Raw genomic sequence first — 21,517 nt, 5'->3', positions numbered from 1 at the left:
CTGGCACTTGTCTGGTGCAAATGTTACTTGCCACTTATGAGCCCAAGCCTGGATGTTGTCCAGGTCTTGCTGCATGTGGGCACGGACTACTTCATTATCTGAGGGGTTGCGAATGGAACTGAAGCCTTGCAGTTTCTTGCGTATGATATGGCTACTTGCTACTACTCATTCTCTGGTCTTGCCTATCGCTGTCAGCTTCAGAATGGGAGAAAGTCATCCGTAAACATATCATTCAAAACCCTTTGAAGATGCACTGAAATAAAGGGTATTAAAAAAAAAAAAAATCTCTTACAACTACATTAGATGGGCAAACATTCACAAAACTGTGTTTGCAGTACACAAATAACAGCTGCCACTTGCACCCCTCTGCTTTCCTGTCTGCTCCTGCCTAAGATGTCAAGCAAACCAAGTTGAATAGAGGGAACTGTGACCTGTTCCTGTTGACTCCTCCAGGCAGCCATGCATTCACTCTGCCTGTTTCCTGTCTTTTTACTGCTGGGAGAACAAAATTGCTCCCATAGATTTTCTTCTTCTTAATAATGTGACTGAAATTCCATATCTATCACGAGGTATAGAAGGTAAACTGTGTGAAAAAGTAAATGAGTCATTACTTCAAATTAAACCATGATAATAAGATATGTGTGCAAGTTCAATTAGTAAAAGGCAAATTTAGAACTGGTGTGGGAAGATTCTTTGAGCGATCAACACAAAGTGAATTTTCTGACAGGGAGGCAAAAATTTTGGAATCAGTTGAATGCTGTGATGGGAGATTGTAGGTTATTTCTGGATGAATGGGCTTTTATGGTTCAAATGGATTTTCACCATAAATAATCTGTATTTATGGTGTTGTTTCAAAGTTTGTTTTATATTAAAACAAAGCCTGATAAATTGTTTATCTATTGTCTTTAGAAATTGGAAAACTCCAATAAGCTCTTCCTGAGTTGTCTTTTTTCCACTTTAAACAATGTTTTCTTAGGCTTTCCCTGTAGCTAGGATACCTCCAGTATCTTAAAAACCTAAGTGTAAATGTATGAATGTTTTCACATACCATTTGTCTCGGCTGAGACTTAAAGCTGTGAAAACAATGAAGTCAAAACTGAGTTGCCAAACAGTTATCCTATCGGAGTTTTCAGAATTTTAAATTCTCTCTCTCAGGTATGCGGACATGCTGATGTTACTGAAGGCCCAAGGTGCAGACCAAGGACAGAAGTACTTGAGCTGGAATGACATTCAGAGCTGTGTTGAAGAAGTCAATTTTCAAGTTCAGGAAGAAAGTGAAAGTGAGTTCTGGGGTCCCATATTGCAACTTATTTTTGTGTAAATGTAATAAACTATTTTCCACCAATTTTCTCCATGCCCTAAATTGAACTAATTTACTTTAATAGGCGAAGTGTCTCCAATATGCAGTAGAACGGTTTAGATGGACTGGCTGTAAGTTACTGTAAAGCCGACTGTCCAGAAGACAAGAATTGTGTGCTTCAGTTGCTGTACCTGTAGCATGTTGAATCATTTCGTGTGCTGCATATATTGTAATTTAAACAAAAAAGAAGCCTACACCACTCATAGATCTAGTTAAATTTCACCAAAGCAAATTGTGATATGAATTATTTTCTAGAATATTAAAATGATGAATCTTATCCTATTTAATCCTGTTACACTAGAATCAAAGGGAGAAATTTGTAATGGCTAAGTCTATCTTCGAACACAATTTACCACAGTAATTTAAAATGTTTCATTAACTTTAAACAAAATTAATATTACTTCCTTTATCAGACACCGGATTATTGTAGAAAATTCCACTGTTTAGTACTTCAAATTAAATAGAAAGTAATGGATTCCCAAATATCATTATCATTGAGTTGCTCGATGACAAACTGCAAACGTAAAGCTTTGAGCTGTTTGTAACAGTCTGAATCCTCAGATGAGTTTGCTACTAATGGAATCACTTTTTTTTTATATTGTGAAGTCCTTGGGGTAGATGTATTTAATGTGCATCTTTTTTAAAATTTGTGGTTGGTGTCATGGTAGGTACTGAAGTTAGAATGGCTAATGTAGTTGAGATGAAAAGAAAAATTACAACTATAGAAAAGGCTAGAAATACACAGTAGATCTGTCGGCATTTGAAAAGAGAAAAACCCTTCATCCTGACTGTAGTATGTTTTTCACACTCCATGAAGTGGCACATAAGGAATTCTTCACTGAAGGACTAATTGTGTCATCATTGCAAGGTTATCAGTTAGTAATCTGTATGCTGGTTCCCATATATACCAGCCCATGTGCATATACACTAGTCAATGTTTTCAGCTTATAATCACTGTTAAATAAGTTATAATTCCAAAACCTACATTGGAAGAAGATATTGAAATACTAAATATATAGCTATTTTGCACTGACAATATAGTGCTAGCGTTTATTAAACTGTGCTCTTCAATGGCACTGTTTCCATGTGTGCACACTCATGGCATTTTCTCCATATTATGAATAGTTTTCAACTTTAATATCAGTACGTTTTTGAGGATCACTCACTTTTTTTAAAATTACCAATTTTCTCCCATTTCTCCTCTCCTGAAGGCGTTGACTTCTGGGAGTATGGTTCTATGAGCATTGCTGCTGTAGCCCACCATTTTTTGTGAGAACCTGGATAAGACTGTTGGTAGCCTATTTGATGGGGAGGTGGGGCTGAGCACTATCTTGTACACACAACGCTGATCCATGCCCATTTTTTTTTAGTAAATGTTACTAAATAGTGATTGGGAGCAGGAATGCTGGCTGCTTTACCCCTCTCTAACCAGGGACATGAGGTATATTGCAGCACCCTTTTTGCCAAACTGACTGAGATTGGTTAACTGGGAATTGAACCTTTGAACTTCCGATCTTACAGCTTAGAATGCTGGCTTCACTAACTTGGAATTATATTTCCAGTTTTACTTTAGTCAAATCTTAGTTGCATATTGGGGTTGAATTTTTTAAGGAACAAACATGATGGTATCTACAGTAGGTAATTTAGTATTCTGTAAATATTGTAGAATTAGTGGAGTTTGAACCTGTGACCCTTTTCAGTAATCTCACAACACAACATTCCCATTTGATACTGCTGTGATCAGTTTATTTGCTGTAAGTTCATATTTGTCTTGATGATCCCTGTACAGAGGTCGTTGCAGCTGGTCTTATCAATGAGACGGTAGATAAAAAAGATCCCAATAAAACACTGGAAGCATTATTGATGCCAACTGCCAAGTTAGAGGGAGTGAAGCCCTCAATAGCACGCCATTATCAAGATGTCCTATGGCACAAAAAGCAACAGAAATGCAAGGTGAGCCTTCATAAAATGTTTGATTATTTTGTTAGGATTTAATAGAAGAATAAATGTTTTCGTTGTAATTGCAAATGTAACAGTAATGTTATTTTGGAGATCATTTGTGGTCACACTCAGTCCCACACTTTAGATATAAAACATTCATTATTGTTCCATGTAAAGAAAATCTTTTTATTTGTCAGTGGGAATTGTCCAGTGCTTCCAAGGTTCCTTTTTTGAATTTCTTGTTTCAATGTTACGCCAACACATAGATGATTTACTGGCTCACTGTTGCTTTTACTTTGTGTGTGGCTGCATTAAATGTTAAGAAAATAATTAAAACTGGGACTTATCTGATCTCTATTGAGCCATTGTTGTGCCCAGCTCGTTGTTCTTAAGACATTTGTTTGAGCCACTTGAGAGGCACAAGCTGCAAATGATAAATTCCTATGACCATCTTGAATAACGGGTTATGCCTGTGTAAATCAGACCACCGGATTTCCAAATTTTTTCTTTTTTTTCAGTACCTGAAAAGTCTAAAGACTTTTTTTCCAATTACATATTTCACAATAATGTGATTAAATCTATCTGTCTTTTGACGTTTTCATTACTTGAAGATGGCCTTGGATTTGATATTTTTGCCCAGAGCTGTGACTCTGAGTTGGAGTTGGATTGTGTGGTCTGAGCTTGCGTAGAGTACGTAATTTCCTAGCATGCATCAGTACGGTTCAATCAGAATATTTTCTTCAGTTTTTAACTACTTTTTGCTCAGTGAAAACAGAGCGCCTTTCGATGTGTGTATAGAAATGAATGTTCTGATTACCCACCTGTTATAGCTTTTGTTTTATGTTCTCTGAATGCTGGAAAGAGTGAGAGACATTAGAGAGAGTGTCTTTTTACGGTTTAATGTTAATTGAATTTTGAAACAAACTAATTTATCTTGTTTTTGTGGACAGTTAGAAAAGGTCAGTGCTAATTGCTTATATCTGGAGATATAAGAGCTGGCATAGACACGCTGGCCAGAATGGTTGCCGTCTGTTGTAATCATATATTGTCTGTAAGAAGAGGAGATGTTTGTCAACAGGATTCAAGCACATGTCCCATTTGCGAAAACATATCTGGCTGGATTTTGCTATAAAAATAGCAGTGAGGCTAACTGTGCTTTTTTTTATTATTCGTTCATGGGATGTGGGCGTCTATGGCGAGGCCAGCATTTATTGCCCATCCCTAATTGCCCTTGAGAAGGTGGTGGTGAGACGCCGCCTTGAACCGCTGCAGTCCGTGTGGCGAAGGTTCTCCCACTGTGCTGTTAAGAAGGGAGTTCCAGGATTTTGACCCAGCGACGATGAAGGAACGGCGATATATTTCCAAGTCGGGATGGTGTGTGACTTGGAGGGTAACGTGCAGGTGGTGGTGTTCCCATGTGCCTGCTGCCCGTGTCCTTCTAGGTGGTAGAGGTCGTGGGTTTGGGAGGTGCTGTTGAAGAAGCCTTAGTGAGTTGCTACAGTGCATCCTGTGGATGGTACACACTGCAGCCACAGTGCGCCAGTGATGAAGGGAGTGAATGTTTAGGGTGGTGGATGGGGTGCCAATCAAGCGGGCTGCTTTGTCCTGGATGGTGTCGAGCTTCTTGAGTGTTGTTGGAGCTGCACTCATCCAGGCAAGTGGAGAGTATTCCATCACACTCCTGACCCGTGCCTTGTAGATGGTGGAAAGGCTTTGGGGAGTCAGGAGGTGAGTCACTTGCCTCAGAATACCCAGCCTCTGACCTGCTCTTGTAACCACAGTATTTATATGGCTGGTCCAATTAAGTTTCCGGTCAATCGTGACCCCCAGGATGTTGATTGTGGGGGATTCGGTGATGGTAATGCCGTTGAATGTCAAGGGGAGGTGGTTAGACTCTCTTTTGTTGGAGATAGTCGTTGCCTGGCGCTTGTCTGGCGTGTATGTCACTTGCCACTTATCAACCCAAGCCTGGATGTTGTCCAGGTCTTGCTGCATGTGGGCACGGACTGCTTCATTATCTGAGGGGTTGCGAATGGAACTGAACACTGTGCAATCATCAGCGAACATCCTCATTTCTGACCTTATGATGGAAGGAAGGTCATTGATGAAGCAGCTGAAGATGGTTGGGCCTAGGACACTGCCTTGAGGAACTCCTGCAGCAATGTCCTGGGGCTGAGATGATTGGCCTCCAACAACCACTACCATCTTCCTTTGTGCTAGGTATGACTCCAGCCACTGGAGAGTTTTCCCCCTGATTCCCATTGACTTCAATTTTACTCGGGCTCCTTGGTGCCACACTTGGTCAAATGCTGCCTTGATGTCAAGGGCAGTCACTCTCACCTCACTGCCTAGAATTAAGCTTTTTTGTCCATGTTTGGACCAAGGCTGAAATGAGGTCTACAGCTGAGTGGTCCTGGCGGAACCCAAACTGAGCATTAGTGAGCAGGTTATTGGTGAGTAAGTGCCACTTGATAGCACTGTCGACGACACCTTCCATCACTTTGCTGATGATTGAGAGTAGACTGATATGGCGGTAATTGTCCGGATTGGATTTGTCCTGCTTTTTGTGGACAGGACATACATGGGCAATTTTCCACATTGTCGGGTAGATGCCAGTGTTGTAGCTGTACTGGAACAGTTTGGCTAGAGGCGCGGCTAGTTCTGGACCACAAGTCTTCAGCAGTACAGCCGGGATGTTGTCGGGACCCATAGCCTTTGCTGTATCCAGTGCACTCAGCCATTTCTTGATATCACGTGGAGTGAATCGAATTGGCTGAAGACTGGCTTCTGTGATGGTGGGGATATCTGGAGGAGGCCAAGGTGGATCATCCACTCGGCACTTCTGGCTGAAGATAGTTGCAAATGCTTCAGCCTTGTCTCAGCAAACATCCCCATCCTCACATGCTGGACTCCGCCATCATTGAGGATGGGGATGTTTGCAGAGCCTTCTCCATTGTCCACCACCATTCACGACTGGATGTGGCAAGACTGCAGAGCTTTGATCTGATCCGTTGGTTGTGGAATCGCTTAGCTCTGTCTATAGCATGATGCTTCCACTGTTTAGCATGCATGTAGTCCTGGGTTGTAGCTTCACCAAGTTGGCACCTCATTTTTAGGTACGCCTGGTGCTGCTCCTGGCATGCTCTTCTACACTCCTCATTGAACCAGGGTTGATCCCCTGGCTTGTTGGTAATGGTAGAGTGAGGAATATGCCGGGCCATGAGGTTACAGATTGTGCTGGAATACAATTCTGCTGCTGCTGATGGCCCACAGCACGTCATGGATGCCCAGTTTTGAGCTGCTAGATCTGTTCTGAATCTATCCCATTTAGCACGGTGATAGTGCCACACAACGCGTTGGATGGTGTCCTCAGTGCGAAGACGGGACTTCGTCTCCACGAGGACTGTACGGTGGTCACTCCTACCAATACTGTCATGGACAGATGCATCTGCGACAAGTAGATTGGTGAGGACGAGATCAAGTAGGTTTTTTCCTCGTGTTGGTTCGCTCACCACCTGCCGCAGGCCCAGTCTGGCAGCTATGTCCTTCAGGACTCGGCCAGCTCAGTCAGTAGTGGTGCTACCGAGCCACTCTTGGTGATGGACATTGAAGTCCCCCAACCAGAGTATGTTCTGTGCCCTTGCTACCCTCAGTGCTTCCTCCAAGTGGTGCTCAACATGGAGGAGGACTGATTCATCAGCTGAGGGAGGCCGGTTGGTGGTAAATCAGCAGGAGGTTTCCTTGTCCATGTTTGACCTGATGCTATGAGATTTCATGGGGTCCAGAGTCAATGTTGAGGACTCCCAGGGGTACTCCCTCCTGACTGTATATCACTGTACCGCCACCTCGGATTGGTCTGTCCTGCCGGTGGGACAGGACATACCCAGGGATGGTGATGGAAGAGTCTGGGACGTTGGCTGAAAGGTATGATTCTGTGAGTATGGCTGTGTCAGGCTGTTGCTTGATTAGTCTGTGGGACAGCTCTCCCAATTTTGGCACAGTTCTCCAGATGTTAGTGAGGTGGACTTTGCAGGGTCAACTGGGCTCGGTTTGCCTTTGTCGTGTCCAGTGCCTAGTGGTCCGATGCCGGGTAGTCCGTCTGGTTTTATTCTTATTATGACTTTTATTAGCTAGATTTTACAACTGTTATTCATTTACCGTTATTCATGTGCAAATCGGACAGTTACATCTGGCGACCGCACGTGCGCAGTTAAAGTCCGGAAGTTGCTGGCGAGATATGGTGCTCCTCCAAAAGCTGCACGAAAATGGCATCTTGATGTCTGACTCCCCGTTCAATTGTATTGAACGGCGTGAAGTTCCTGTGCTTACCTCGTAGATGCTGACTAAATGCGCTAAAAAAGTTGTCATCATTTCAAGTCGAAGTACCCTTTTAATGGCGTGGTATGTCTTAATTACTGACAAACAACCTCACTGGCACTGAAAATTAGCTTTTACAAATTTGGAGTCTCATTCTTTCAGAATTTAATTATTGTTGGTCATTTAAAAGAAAATTAAATAAACTTTTTTTTAAACTTTCTGTCTCTTTTATCTATGTTTCTTAATTCAATATTTCTTTCCCTCTCATTATTTTGCTTTCTGTACCTGATTTGAATTCACTATTCTAACTTACACTTCCTAGTTCTGATTCTGTGCTATTGATTAATGATTCTTTAATCTGATTGGTTAAGGAGATACACAGCTGCTTGCCCTGTTCACACAGGTCCCAGATGCCCTGTAGAGAGCGCCGTGTTTTTTGGAGCTCGAATTTCCAGGAACTTGCCGTGCAAAAGCTCATAGACAAGTCCAATGGCAAGTGCATGTCCAACGAACGTCTGCTGCCGTTCATTTGCCAAAAATCCGGCCCATCATTCTAAGTCGCTGTGCTCCAAGTCCTCTGTTATACTTTTAAAAAGCAATTGGTGGAGAAATATTGCCGTATTTATAAGGCTGGGAGAACTGCACCATAAAGCTATTGCCATTTCTTGGCACTGAGATTTTGTCGGATTTTGCACACTGTCGAGAAGTGGTGCTATCCTTTTAAGCACCAGTAGAGGCCATAATACACCCAGTGGAGCTTTCCAACATATTTTAATCTCTTGTTACTAAAAAATACTAACACTCATTGTGCCATCACTGCTGGTTCTCTGCCATCCTTTAATTAATCTGACATATTGCACCAGTTTAAATCCTAAGAAAGATATTATGATTTGACAGCTTAGTGGAATTGATTGCACTGTTGTGGGTTTGAGCCCCCCACATGGAGTTGAGCACATAATCTGGGCTGATGCTGCGATACCATCTCTAGTGGATGAGACACCTGGCCCTTGATCTGCACCACACTGTGCGGCATGTTTGAGATCCAGAACTGTGGAGTGGGTCACTCATAGCTGTTAGCTCTTTTTTATTATTCATTTGCTCAAGTGCAACATAAAATACAAAAGCTGTATGGTCATGACTCACCTTTTTAATGCATTTCAGGTTTATAAAAGTACACCTTTTTAAGAAAAGGTGGGATAATTTATTCATGGTTTATACCTAAGCAATAGCACAAATACTGCATTTAAGTTGTGGTTAGTCTTTGACTCACCACATGTGAAATATATATTGCAAAACAGTCTTATGAATAAAATCAATTTTTAAACTTGAGATGACTTTTTAAAAAAACTCAATGCTAACAATTGAAAAAAAAATGGAAAATGCTGGCAATAACAACTGAGAAATGCATATAATTAAGAATAGTTACGGCTGTTAAATATAAAACCATAGTATTTTGCACCATGTAAAAAAAAAGAATTTTAACTCTGAACTTTGTGAAATTAGGTTGTGACAATCTCTTCAAATTCTTCCAAAATTCTACATTTCAAAAAAAAATCTAGAACGCTTCAAGGATCATACAGATGACCTTTAAAGCTTAAAGGAATTCTGTGTTATAAATGCAGCCCGAGACACTGCCAATAAAGCAAATACTGAAACGTTTCTCTTATTTTGCTGTACTGGGTGTTTTTTTTTCTTCAAGGTGATGGCTTCTGCTGGGTATGGTTCCATGGCAATATTTGCCAAAGTGATCATTTCATATATGTAAGCCTGAATGATGGCAGGCTAATTGACTCTGATGGCCACTATAACCAAGCCTGATCCGATCCTGTCCTCATCCAGTGTCTACATGTTCAAGTCCAATGGGGATGACTGGATAGCAATCAGAAGAATAGCAACTTCCTCCTTGCTGGGAGCATGAAGACCAACTGTAGTGCTCCAATGAATCTATGATTCTTTGCATAGAAGTGGTTAGATGTGGAATTATCTGCTGTAAACCATTGTTGAAGTAGTAGTCTATAAAATGTTAAAAAGGAATATCGATAATTGCTTGAAAAAAAAGATGTGGGGAGCAGGCAGGAGAGTGTAGACTAGGGTGGCTCATATGGAGAAAAATGCTGACAGAGACCTGTTGTGCCAAATGGCCGATTTCTGCGTTGTAACATTCTGTGGCTGAGATAGACCAACTTAGCATTTAGCAAGATTCAATCTTGGGAGCATCCTGCTCTCTTCTGCTCAGTAAGCACACCATGCAATGTAGTTATCCACTGAGGCAACACCTAGAGCTCAGCAACTTTATAATTTATATGTACCAAATGCATGATGATGACCCAGCTACTTGAAGTCCCGGTTCCAAAATGGCAGTTTGTTCAGACATTGTAGTGACTTTTGCTGTGACATTCACGTCCTTTAATGCATAGTGAGGAATAAGCCTTTGGAACAGGCTCATGGAGCTGAATGGCCGACTCCTGTTCGTATGATGTGCTGATGATTTTTTACCTTGAGTGGGAATGCATATAGTAGTACAGAAATGGGTCGAGGCAACTGTTTATGCTACTCAGTATACAGAGGGTACAAGTTATCCTTTATATAATCTTCTTCAAAATGATGAATCAGTAGAATTACATTACTGAGGGTAAAGCAAAGCATGTAGATAATCAAAACTTTAATAGCAATTTTGATGTAGCCAATCCATCTCTGGTCATACAAGAATAATCAAATATTTTCGGTGCCAGTCCAGTTTTTGAGTCTAAAAAGGAGAATAAAAGTATATCAGAACTGTACAAACCTAAAGATTTTTAAGTTTAAAAAAAAATATTGTACAGCATTGACTTAGTAAATAATTGTGGATAATATTGCATATTAAAAAAAATTAGTGGTTGAAATTACATGAATCTGCTTGGAGGGTACAGCCTCATATATGCAATTAGAAGGATAACCAGATTTGGTATGGAGAAGAAAACAGTAATTTGGTAATTCCTTGTAGAGTTGCTGAGGAAGTTTTAGCTTTGTGATATATTCAAAATAAGTACCCAATGGCCCATAGTCATTCCTTATGAACAAGTACTGTTACAAGTGGGAAGTAAAATAGAGCACAAAGCACTTCCTGAGATCATGAAAGTTATATAAATTCCTTTCTTTTTGTATTCTTTGTGGTTTACAATGATAATTTGAACAGATTTTCTTTTGGTCAGGGGGCTAACTTTTTAACTCCTTTGGTACATGATATTCTGGATGTCTTTTAGTTGCAGGACTTGCTGTCACAAGATGCATCACACACCTCATAGTTTACGGGCAGGCCAAACCTGTTGGAAGAGCATTTGGTTGTTCAGATCTGAGATGGAAGCGTAAATCTTTTGTTCATTTAGTAATGAGTATCTGGGATATAATTCTTCATAGGCTCATAGCTAGCCTGATTAAACTCATCTCAAGTTCTGTATTTTGAAAGCTGTTGCACTTCTTCCTTTGGTTGTATCATGCAGAGAAGTGAACTTCATGTTTCAGTGGTTGACCAACCCATTGCTTTTAGCAGTGTGATCAGACAGTTTTTGGACCGAAGGAGTTTGCTTAAGATAGTTTCAAACGTCATTTGTGTAAAGAGGCTACAGTGCCTTATTTTTACATGCTTCCTCTCTGATGCGACAATATCACAATGATGTGACTCTTCGACTAGTTGTGAACTGTTGATTTTGAGCCTCTTTTACATTGTCACTTTGTTTAATTCAGATTCCAGGAGACCAATGTTTGTAAGCTGGCTCCTCCAGTTTACACTACTATTTCCAGTTCCCTTATTCCAGCGTTGGAATCATAGGCCTACAAAAAAATGGAGTTTACAATTCTGCCGCTGCAATACGGGAGTTGGATTTAGTATAAACTCGGGGAATCTCCAGCTACGTCCTCTGCATGTGCCATTATGTAAATTTTCTTTCCACTCTAAGTAAATAATTTGTGTCTTTTCTAAGAATTACTGTGTGCTTGGGGATGACAAATGCTTTGCTGTTGCAATGCTCCAAGCTGGCGTCCTAATTAAGTTATAGTCATCTACCTACTCTGTGTTGCCATTAAGCATAGTTTTTCTCATCCTTTGCATGTAGAGCAACCTCTATATAAAAAGCTCTATTGATTTTTATCTCTCAGTAGATTGGTTAAACTGACTTTACAGGCATAACCAATTGAAATTGGGACAGCGATCTGTATGCTGGATCTCTTCCCATTTAGTCTCCTGTCCAATTTTCCATTTTCTATTGGCACCAGATATGCCTGCTAATTTGCACATGGTTTCATGCAGATGAGGCCAAAATTTAATCATTTCAACATGCAAACAATTCCCAGCATAGCACTGGTTCATCCACCTGCCCACCTGGGGTCCAAGGTGACAAGGGACAGTACAGCCATTTTATCATGTTTACAATAGTTTTCCCAATGGCAATTCCCCCTTTTGCTTTCTGGAGGAAAGAGAGAAGTAATGGAGGGCATGTCAGGCAGATAGGTTTGTGCCCACCTTCAAACATATAAATGCAAACTGTATAAATGCGTAGGCTTCAAGGAGCTCTTGACATTTACCTGAGGAAGGAGGAAGCCTCCGAAAGCTTGTAGATTTCAAATAAAAATCGTTGGACTATAACTTGGTGTTGTAAAATTGTCTTCAAACATAAGCAGAGATGTACTTACCTGGATTTGTGTGAAGAACTTTGTGTGCTTATAACTTCGATTCACCAGAGTTGTGCCATGTGTTGTAACCTGACCTGCAGCCAAATTCCATCACAGGCACAGCACTACCAGTGACAATTCAGCCCTTAACTTTTATGCTTCATGTTCATTCCAGGCATGCTGCCTTGTTGTCCAATGGAAAGGGTACTGTGGAGTGCTTAGCGGGGCAAGTCTCCTCACAACTGCCAACGTGTCATCCACTTTACCAGCTAAGAAATGGGGTCGGGTGCTGAGCTGTTCAGTCACTTGGGTGCAGACTCTATTTCATGCCTCACCATTGGGCTTCTTCTCACGTAATTTTTGCCTGCCACTTTCCCTTCTTCCCCCTTCAGCCTGGCCAAAGCTTGCCAATGGGTTGAAATGCCTCTTAGCCTTTCCAAGGCTGTTACGGTTTTCTCTTCACTGCCCCCTCTCTTCCTCCCACCCCAACCCCCATCATTCACTTACCCTTTACATTTCATCCAGAACATAATTTTCCAGTCATTCTTTGCCCCCTTTCTCCTCAATTAGGCACTCCCTGCCCAATCCCTTTTCAGTTTCTCCAGTTTGAATGCAAGATGGCTGCAGTGTCAGGGTGTGGAACCTGTTAATGCAGCAGTTATCAACCTTTTTTATATCTGGACATTCTTTTGGAAAATCATAACATTTTGCTGTTCTCTTTTCCTATAATGCATCCACGATTGACTTAAATGCCAAAAAGTCACTAAGCTCTCTGCGGCACTCCCAGTGATGATCTCCTTCCCCCATTCCACTCGCTGAGCCACTGCCCTTTTCCCTGTGATGATTCTCATTCTCACTCTGCTTTCCCTTCTGTTATGTTACTCCTCCTTAATACTTGTTTCACTGTTGGATCCTGGCTGCTGGTCCCAAATCTTACCTGAAGCTGTTGCTTCGTTTCATGAGTGCGACTCTCTGCCTTGTGCTGTGGAAGGGAATTCCCGGTCTGGCAAAACTAGTGCGAGCTCAGGAATTCTTATCCACGATGGATGGCAGAGTCCACGCTGGGATGAAGTGATAACTCCGATGAGGTATGAGTCAAAAACAGCCATCATGCAACCAAGAACAGCAACAAAGAAAGCCTCATGGAGTAAAGCCACATAGTGCTGTCGCCCCCCCCCCTCCCAAAATTGCCAACAGTCAATATTTTGGACACACCTGATGGCGGTCATGTAGGTAACTAACACTTTCTTTTTATGTATAGTGCATATTGTGTCTCCGTAACACTTCAGATACTCACCAAACCCAGAAGTAGTACCATTGGTACATTTTCATAATTCCCATGTTTGTAGGTTAGAATCTTTAAATGATTAAATTTAAATTCATTATTTTTCTTCAGTCATTTTGAAAATCTTCATTTGCACAAAGCTTATAATTTAGATCTGAAGAGTTCTTGTACGACTTTTCCCAAGGATTGCTGAAACCGCCTTTATAGATTGATTGATTTTTTTTTTGTGAATGTTACTCGCTTTTCTAGTTTTAAGTTTTTGATCTGGTTGTATTTGGAGTGTAACACTGATCTTTACCTGCATTTTGAAATTGAAGGTGTCTCAGGATGACTCAGCAGTGTTGTGGTTGGATGAGATACAGGAAGAGATCCTTTCTGCAAATAAGGATACTGATGAAGCTTATGGCTGTAAGTAAAGGATGACTAGATTTAAGAAAAGCACAAAAAAAGCAACAACCTTTCTAATTTTGTTTGTGATTAACAGCAAAAAAACCCTGCTATGGCTATGTAACTACAGTGCTGCAGTATTCAGCACTCAGACGGGCGACTGGTGTTCAAATCCAAATCATAACATTTGTTCTTGGATATCTCACAGGAGGAGTTTGCCAGACTCTTGGGGGTGGGGTGAGGGGGGGGTGTGAAGAACCTATGGGTAGGGAACAAAAATTCACCTTTCACACTACAGAATGATGTCTCTTGCAGAGACACTAAGGCTCATTGACCAAAGAGGATTGTTTGGAAAGGTGCTGGGGAGGTCGGGGGAAAGAGAAGAAATTGTAATTAAGGGAAAATTTGGGCAACGGTTACAAAATCGAAGAATAAGCTAGCATTTCTTGCTTGCCCTCCACATACTGATGTATTGACCTGATTGAATGGGAAAATTGCAAAGACAGGCACTGAGAATCTACAGTGCTGTACTCTGAAATGTGCCAGTCCTTGGTTCTTTTGCAGATTAAGCATGTGCTTTTGGCATGACCAGTTTTGGTAGTATATTGCTGAGTCAGTACATTGCCAATTAGTGTAGTTTAAGTTTGTGTCCGTTAACTTGGCTCAGTTAGTAGTACTCTTGCCTCTGGTTTGGATTCAAGACTCTTGACAGGCATTTGAATTCATTGTCTAAACTGACACTGCATGGCAGTATTAAGGGAGTGCTACATTATTAGAACTTTTATCCTTTGGATGAGATGTTAAATGTTCAGGTGGATGTTAAGAATCTTGTGGCACTATTTGAAGAGCAGGGACTTGTCCTGGTCAACATTACTCCGTCTAACACTTCAAAAAGAATACATCAAAACTGTAATAACATTATTGTGCAGATGCACTACTGAGAGTTGTTTAAAAGGCACATACTCATATTGGCAGGCAGTGACAAATAATGTTCCCCAAGGATTGATGCTGGGCCTCAGCTTTCCACTTAATATATGAGTAACCTGGTTTTAGGAATAGAGGAAAATAATCCAAATTTGCAGATGTTAAGGTAGGTTATGCAGTGAATTGCTGAGAGACATAGGTAAAAGTGAGTGGGCAAATGGTGGCACATTCAGTTTAACTTAAAGTGTGACACAAGAACAGCAGACTGAAGTACAATTTAAATGGGGAAGCACTGTGGAGTACATGAACAAAGGGATTTGAGAATCCAGGTACATAAGTCATTAAAAGGTAGCTGACAGGCTCAAAAAGCAATCAGAGGTTAATGGGACACTGGGCTGCCTGACCATTATAATTACAGAATGTAAAAGCAAGGAAGTACTACTCAAGTTATAAAGAAAGCTAATTTAAATTTAATTTGGAATATTGTGTTGAGTTTTGGGCACCCAACAGGAGGGGTAAGCTGGTCTTGGACAAAGTCCAGTGATGTTTGACCAGGGTGATACCAGAGATGAAGGGGCTATGTAATGATGATTATATTGCCTGAAAGGAGTTTAGCAGTGATCTGATTGAGGTAATGATGAATTAAAGTAATTGAAAGGGTGGATAGAAATTACTCTGCTCTAGTAGAAGAACCCAGAGCAAAGGGATATAATGTCAGAATTCAAGATGAGGAGGTTAAACGCCATAAAAGTTGTAAAAATGTGCAACATAGTGCCCCAGAAAGCCATAGATGCACAAGTCAATTGAAGTGTTTAAAAGGGAGATGGAAACTCACTTGCAAAGTAAGGGTATTGAGCGATAGGAAGAAAAGGCAGAGGGTTGAAATTAAAAAGAGCTGCCTTGGCTAACCATGGCAGAGTATGCTCAATGGGCTTAATTCCCTCGTCCTGCTCCAGTGAGTAATGAATTCTGATTGTTACAGATCTATTTTTTTAAAGAAACAAATGCTGTGCTTTTTATTTCGAAAAGTAAAATACGAGTAATGCATTTCTCTTTCTCTTTCAGTGGCTGTTGCAATATCTGAGGTTAATTCAGCAATTGAGAAGGGAGACTCACAGCTCACTTTGACTGCAATACGATCTCCCAACATAACCATGAGAGGGGTTGTACCAGAATGTGCTGATACCTATCAGAATGAACTCTCTGAAACTAAAAAACAAAAGTCTGGAGATGGTATGAAACACAAGTTATTTGTAGTAATTTTCTCTAGCATTAGCGACAATATGATTGAGGGAAAATAACTAGCTGGCACAGAATATTAAAAGGTTTCTCGGTCTTCCAGGTGACACACCACTCTTTGACTTCAGTCACAGCCTTTGTGCTGGGAAGTTCAAGATTGTGTGGCTGGTGCACTCTGTGACTAAACGTTTGGTTTTCATTTGGTGCCTATTACTAATGATTAGGCCAAGATTGGGAGTTGAGTGTCATGAATGATGGTCAAAATCCTGTGTTCTCCATTGGTGTTCCAAAGCATGCAAGACCTAAAAACCTGATTTTAAACCATAGCCAGTTTCACTGGTAGAATATTTGCTTGCTACCAGTCTGGAAGAAGGACTTGAATCCTGTCACTTATGATTAAGTTCTCCTTAGAGCAGGGAAGGTTAAAAGGAGGTTTGGTAGAAGTGTTCAAAATCATGAAGGGTTTAGATAAAGTAAATAAAAAGAAACTGCTCCCATTTGCAGAAGGGTCGAGCATCAGAGGACACAGATTTAAGGTGATTGGCAAAAGAAGTGAAGACGACATGAGGAAAAACTTCTGGAATCTGGAATGCACTGCCTGAAGGGGTGGTGGATGCAGATTCAAACATGGCTTTCAAAAAGGAATTGGATAAATACTGAAAGGGAAAAAATTTGCAGGGCTACGAGGAAAGAGCGGGGGAATGGGACTAACTGGATTGCTCTTACAAAGAGCCGACACTGGCTCGATGGGCAGAATGGCCTCCTTCTGTGCTGTAACCATTTTATGATTAATACTGCCATTATACTTAAGTTTTAGCTCTGCAATCATTTTGTTAATACAGCACAGGAATTCAGGTACAGACTTGCTGGTGCAGTCTCACACTTTCTGATTACTCTTCCCTGTGCTGACAGTAGTGGGGACCAGTACAAGAGCCACAAGGAATCCTGTTTAAAGTGAGGAGTCAACACCATGCCCCAAGAATGATTATAGATTACAGCTCATGTCAACGTGCTGACTTTGCTCCTGTTTAATTATCAGCATTGATTTACTTAGCCGTGGTGCTGTGGACTTAGTTGATGATGGATGCTCTGGATTTTTCCAAAATTGTGAACATCACCAGCATACACATGTAGGTCATTAAACATTGTTTAAGTTGATACACGTGTGGCACCGGACACTTATATGGCACAAATGTTACATGCCACTTGTCAGCCCAAGTCTGTTTAGCCAGGATTTCTTTCTGCCATACTATATTGACTGCTGCTTTGAAGTCGAGGGTAGTTACTCTTGCCTCACTTCCGGCATTCAGCTCTTGCATCCATGTTGTGATCAAGGCTGTGATGAGATCTGGAGATGAGTGGTTCAGTTTGGAACTTGAACTGCGTATCAGTGTGCAGATTATTGGTGAGTTGATGTTGCTTGATGGCATATTGAATTTTTTATGGATTGGACATACTTGGGCAATCTTCCAAATGCCCGTGTCGTAGCTGTGCCGGAATAATTTGACTAGGGGAGTAGCTAGCTCTAGTGCACAGGTCTTCAGCAATACAGTCGGGGTGTGATCAGAGCCCATGGTCTTTGGTGTATCCAGTGCACTCAGCTACTTCGCATCTTGTGGAGTGAATTTAATTGGCTGCACCCTGGCATTCATGATGGTGGGATCTCAGGAGGAGGCCGAGAATATCATCCAATTATCACATTTGGCTGAAGACACTTGCAAACACATCAGCCGTCTCTTGCACTCGCCGTTGAGGTCCACCATAGTTGAGGATGGGAATTTTTATGGAGCTTCCTCCATCTATTAGTTACCTAGTTGTCCACCATCATTCTCGACTGGATGAGGTAGGTCCATAGAGCTTTGTTCTGATGTATTGGTTGAAGGACCACTTAGCTCTGTCTATAGACTGCTGCTTTTGGCGTTAGGCATGCAGGTGACCCTATGCAGTAGCTTCATAGGTTGATACCTCATTCTAAAGTATGCCTGGTGCTGTTCCTGGGACACCCTTCAACATTTAGAACTTTGTCTTGTGAATGAAGCCATTCCGTGTAGCCTTGAACATAAAACCAGATTAGTGTTGCTAGGTTTATTGGTAGCAAGAAAGCATATTTTATGTCATAGGAATGCCAGTGAGTTGACCAAATTGGAAAAAGCGGGCAGATGAGATGATTTTGAAACTCCAATTTTGTAGATGAACGGAAATAAAATTTGTTTCTTAAGGAAAATCAACAACCTGTGTTTGCTTGTTTTTAAATCTCATGCACTTTAATTCTTGAGACCACTGTGTTTCTATCTAATTTTTTCTATAAATCCATCAACGGTTAAATGAAAAATATCACGTGCAACAAGAAACTTTTTCAATGTATAATTTGTGTATGTCACTTTCTCAAATCCTGTCCTCTTAAAATTTAAATGTTTAATATATATATTGCGTTCAAGCTTTGCTTTGAGTGGAGTTCAGTGAATAATAGGACTTGTAGCCGGCAGCTACCAATAATGGTAAAATGGCAGAGATTAGTGTTCATTTGCTGCTCCATTAGGTTTGAGTTCAAATTCCCAGAGGGGACACAGTTCTGAGCCCCACCCCAATAATAAAGTGTGGGTGTGGATATTAACATGAAATTACATATGTATTGTGTTTTGCTATTAATGTGTAGGACCAAATGGAAGTGCGTGGGTTATGCACAAGATAAAAGACAAATATGAGTACTACTACAATTTGGAAACTACTGAGGCCACATGGGACAAACCAGAATTTTTTGTGCCGAACAATACTCAGCTCAGCAGAGAAGAAATACAGGTTTGTCAGCAACCTGTGAAAATTGGTACTTGTATTATTGTGTTGTATCTGCTTTAGTGATTCATCTCTTGGTATGAATGGGTAAGGTCACTGATTCGCATTCCTCGTAAAAATGGATCAAATCCAATCTCCAAACCACTGGTGAAAATCCCATAATCCCATGTAGTAAAACCAGAGTTTGACTTACTCAGTTACAATAACCAATGGGCCTAATAATAAATGGACAGAATTGTAGAATGAAATCCCCAAAACATAGGTAAAAATCCTGGAATCCCATGTAATAAGTGGAATTTGAATTATTAGGTTAATGTAAAACAGTGGTTCTGTTTATACGTTTACTTGCATTCAGTAGTCCATAATTTAACATCAATTTTTCTTCTTTAACTACCACTCCCCCAGTGATCTGCCAATGATATGGTGTCTCCGATTCTAACAATCATAAACTCCATACAACTGAAATCCAGCAAATAAAGCACCTCCATCTGATATTAATGATCATCAATGAAGCTGCGTGTGAAACTGTTATGTAATATATGCTGCAAATGATTTATTGTGCAGTGACTGAGCCACAATGTTTAATATTTCGAAGTGGAGGTCCTTAGCCTTTTTAAAATTCTTGACTCTCCCCGTGTATAAATCCACAATAGCAAATACCTGTGGAGTGCACTATGTCACTATCAAGTGCAGAGGGGCGGCTGGAGTCCAGATGGTGGAGGCCCACAATAGTGGAGGGGGCTGCCAGCTGGAGCCCCAATTAAAGTGCTGTTTACTTACCACTGGAAAACCAGCTAACATAGTAAGAAGAAACAAAAAGGAAAGTACTGCTGATGCTGGAAATCTGAACTAAAAACAGAAAATGCTGGTAACACGCAGCAGGTCAAGCAGCATTTATTGAGAAAGGAAGGTAGGGTTAATGTTTCAGATCGTCGAACCTTTGTCAGAACCCACAGATCTGAAACATTAACCCTACCTTCCCCTCTCCACACATGCCGCCTGACCTGCCGAGTGTTTCAAAATAATGAGGCTGGGGGTTTTACATGATCCAATGTTCTTGTAAAGCAGTATATGTCTAATAAATGTAAGCAGTGCCATAGAAATTTGGGTTTATGCACATTTCTAGTTTTATTTTTGTCTGCCCCATGTGTTGAAATTAGATGTAAATGTTTGCCTTTTTCCATGCAAGTAATGTTTCTTTTAAAATGTTTGTTTGTGTAAACATCCATTCACGTCATTTTGGATTAGATTCCTCAAACCCACTGCGAAGAAATGTTCTGGAAGAGCTGCAAGTGTGTACATTATGTTCAGGCTTATTTAGGTAGCATGATTTGTAAAGCTGACTGTTCAGTAGCTCTCTAATTACAATAGCTATCAGCCTGAAGCCAGTGACGTCTTTGGAGAAAAGACTTTTAGGATGTTTGTCCCTTAGGGAAGCAGAAACTCCTCCTCATATGGATTCCCAGGTCCTGGTACCGCCATCGATACCATCAGTTGTTATTTGTTTTGTCAACATTATTCATGTTCTTATCCTGTGATGTGATTTTCAGCAAATTCTAAAGCCATTTGGTTTTTCAAGTTTAAATGGTGGGGGGGGGGGGGGGGGGAGGAGGAATCAAAGAATTGCCGTGTCGTAATTTCAGAATTTGATTAAGGATGCAACCTGCTGTCGTGTACTCTTGCCCCTTACTCAGAGGAAGTGGTTGTTTTCCATACATTGTCTCCCTCTGGTGCACTGAGATTGGAAGCACTCAATGTGATGCATCATAGGGATGAGCCTGCATCTCAAAACTCTGCCATGTTGGAATACCAATGTACCACATATGCCATCTGCCAACACAATTTACTATTAAAGGGAGAAGTATTGTGAAAATTAGACTAGGATATATTGGCTTCAAAACTAAGCTGTATACAGGAAAACTTTATTAACATGATGGCTAAAAGTTACTATGCCATTTATCATTTATTTCTGTGTGTGAGCATTGCATCTATCAGTATCTGTCTTCATTATTAGCAGTGAACCATTTTGAAATGTCTTATCTGCTGTTGACTATCAGTTGGACAACTGCTATTCTCTCTATGTAGAAGTTAATGTGTGAACAGAAAAGTTTGTGTTCTCAATTGTGCTTCAGACAAATACTTGCTCCCAAAATATGTTAAATGAATTAAATAGATGCTTGGTTCAAAGGACCATGTAGTTTTTGGTAGAAATTCAGTGTAGGGATGTCCCAACATTATGATCGCTTAGTTACATGTTATGGAGCCTTATAGGCCACATGCAAAGAATTGCAATCCAAAACAAGGTGGCACAGTTTTGAGACATGGGTTCATTCCTGTGATTCCTCACATGGAGTCCTCCCAATTTTTGCAAATTGAAGGAACAGACTCAAAAGCACTAACTTCTCTTCCCCCACCACCCCCAACCTCCCTCCTGTAAGATAAGCTACAAGCTCAAGTTTTTTAAAAAAAAAGAAAAATATTTGCAGAATTAAAAACATGCAAAAGCAATTCACCCTTCTCTCCAAACTAAGTAGTAAACAACTGAATTTACTGCTCTGTTTCAGGAGGGCGAGGCACTAGGGCTTCACAGGCTGAATAGCGAGGGTTCTCAGTCTGTGGGATGC

The 21,517-nt window shown here is 40.8% G+C and overlaps 1 protein-coding gene across 1 annotated transcript in view; it reads left to right on the top strand.

Annotated features, from left to right (window-relative positions):
- Window positions 1-21,517, top strand: part of iqgap2 (IQ motif containing GTPase activating protein 2) — a 330,491-nt gene that overhangs the window by 216,461 nt on the left and 92,513 nt on the right. Inside the window, exons 14-18 of the mRNA XM_067982692.1 lie at window positions 1,156-1,280; window positions 3,150-3,313; window positions 13,868-13,958; window positions 15,927-16,094; window positions 18,757-18,899. Coding sequence (XP_067838793.1) covers window positions 1,156-1,280; window positions 3,150-3,313; window positions 13,868-13,958; window positions 15,927-16,094; window positions 18,757-18,899 — 691 coding nt within the window. The remainder of the gene's footprint in view (window positions 1-1,155; window positions 1,281-3,149; window positions 3,314-13,867; window positions 13,959-15,926; window positions 16,095-18,756; window positions 18,900-21,517) is intronic.

This window comes from Heptranchias perlo, chromosome 4 (assembly GCF_035084215.1).
Source record: "Heptranchias perlo isolate sHepPer1 chromosome 4, sHepPer1.hap1, whole genome shotgun sequence".
Taxonomy (NCBI): domain Eukaryota; kingdom Metazoa; phylum Chordata; class Chondrichthyes; order Hexanchiformes; family Hexanchidae; genus Heptranchias; species Heptranchias perlo.
The sequence above is the reverse complement of the archived record's forward strand: the minus strand, read 5'-3'. Positions and strand labels throughout refer to the sequence as shown.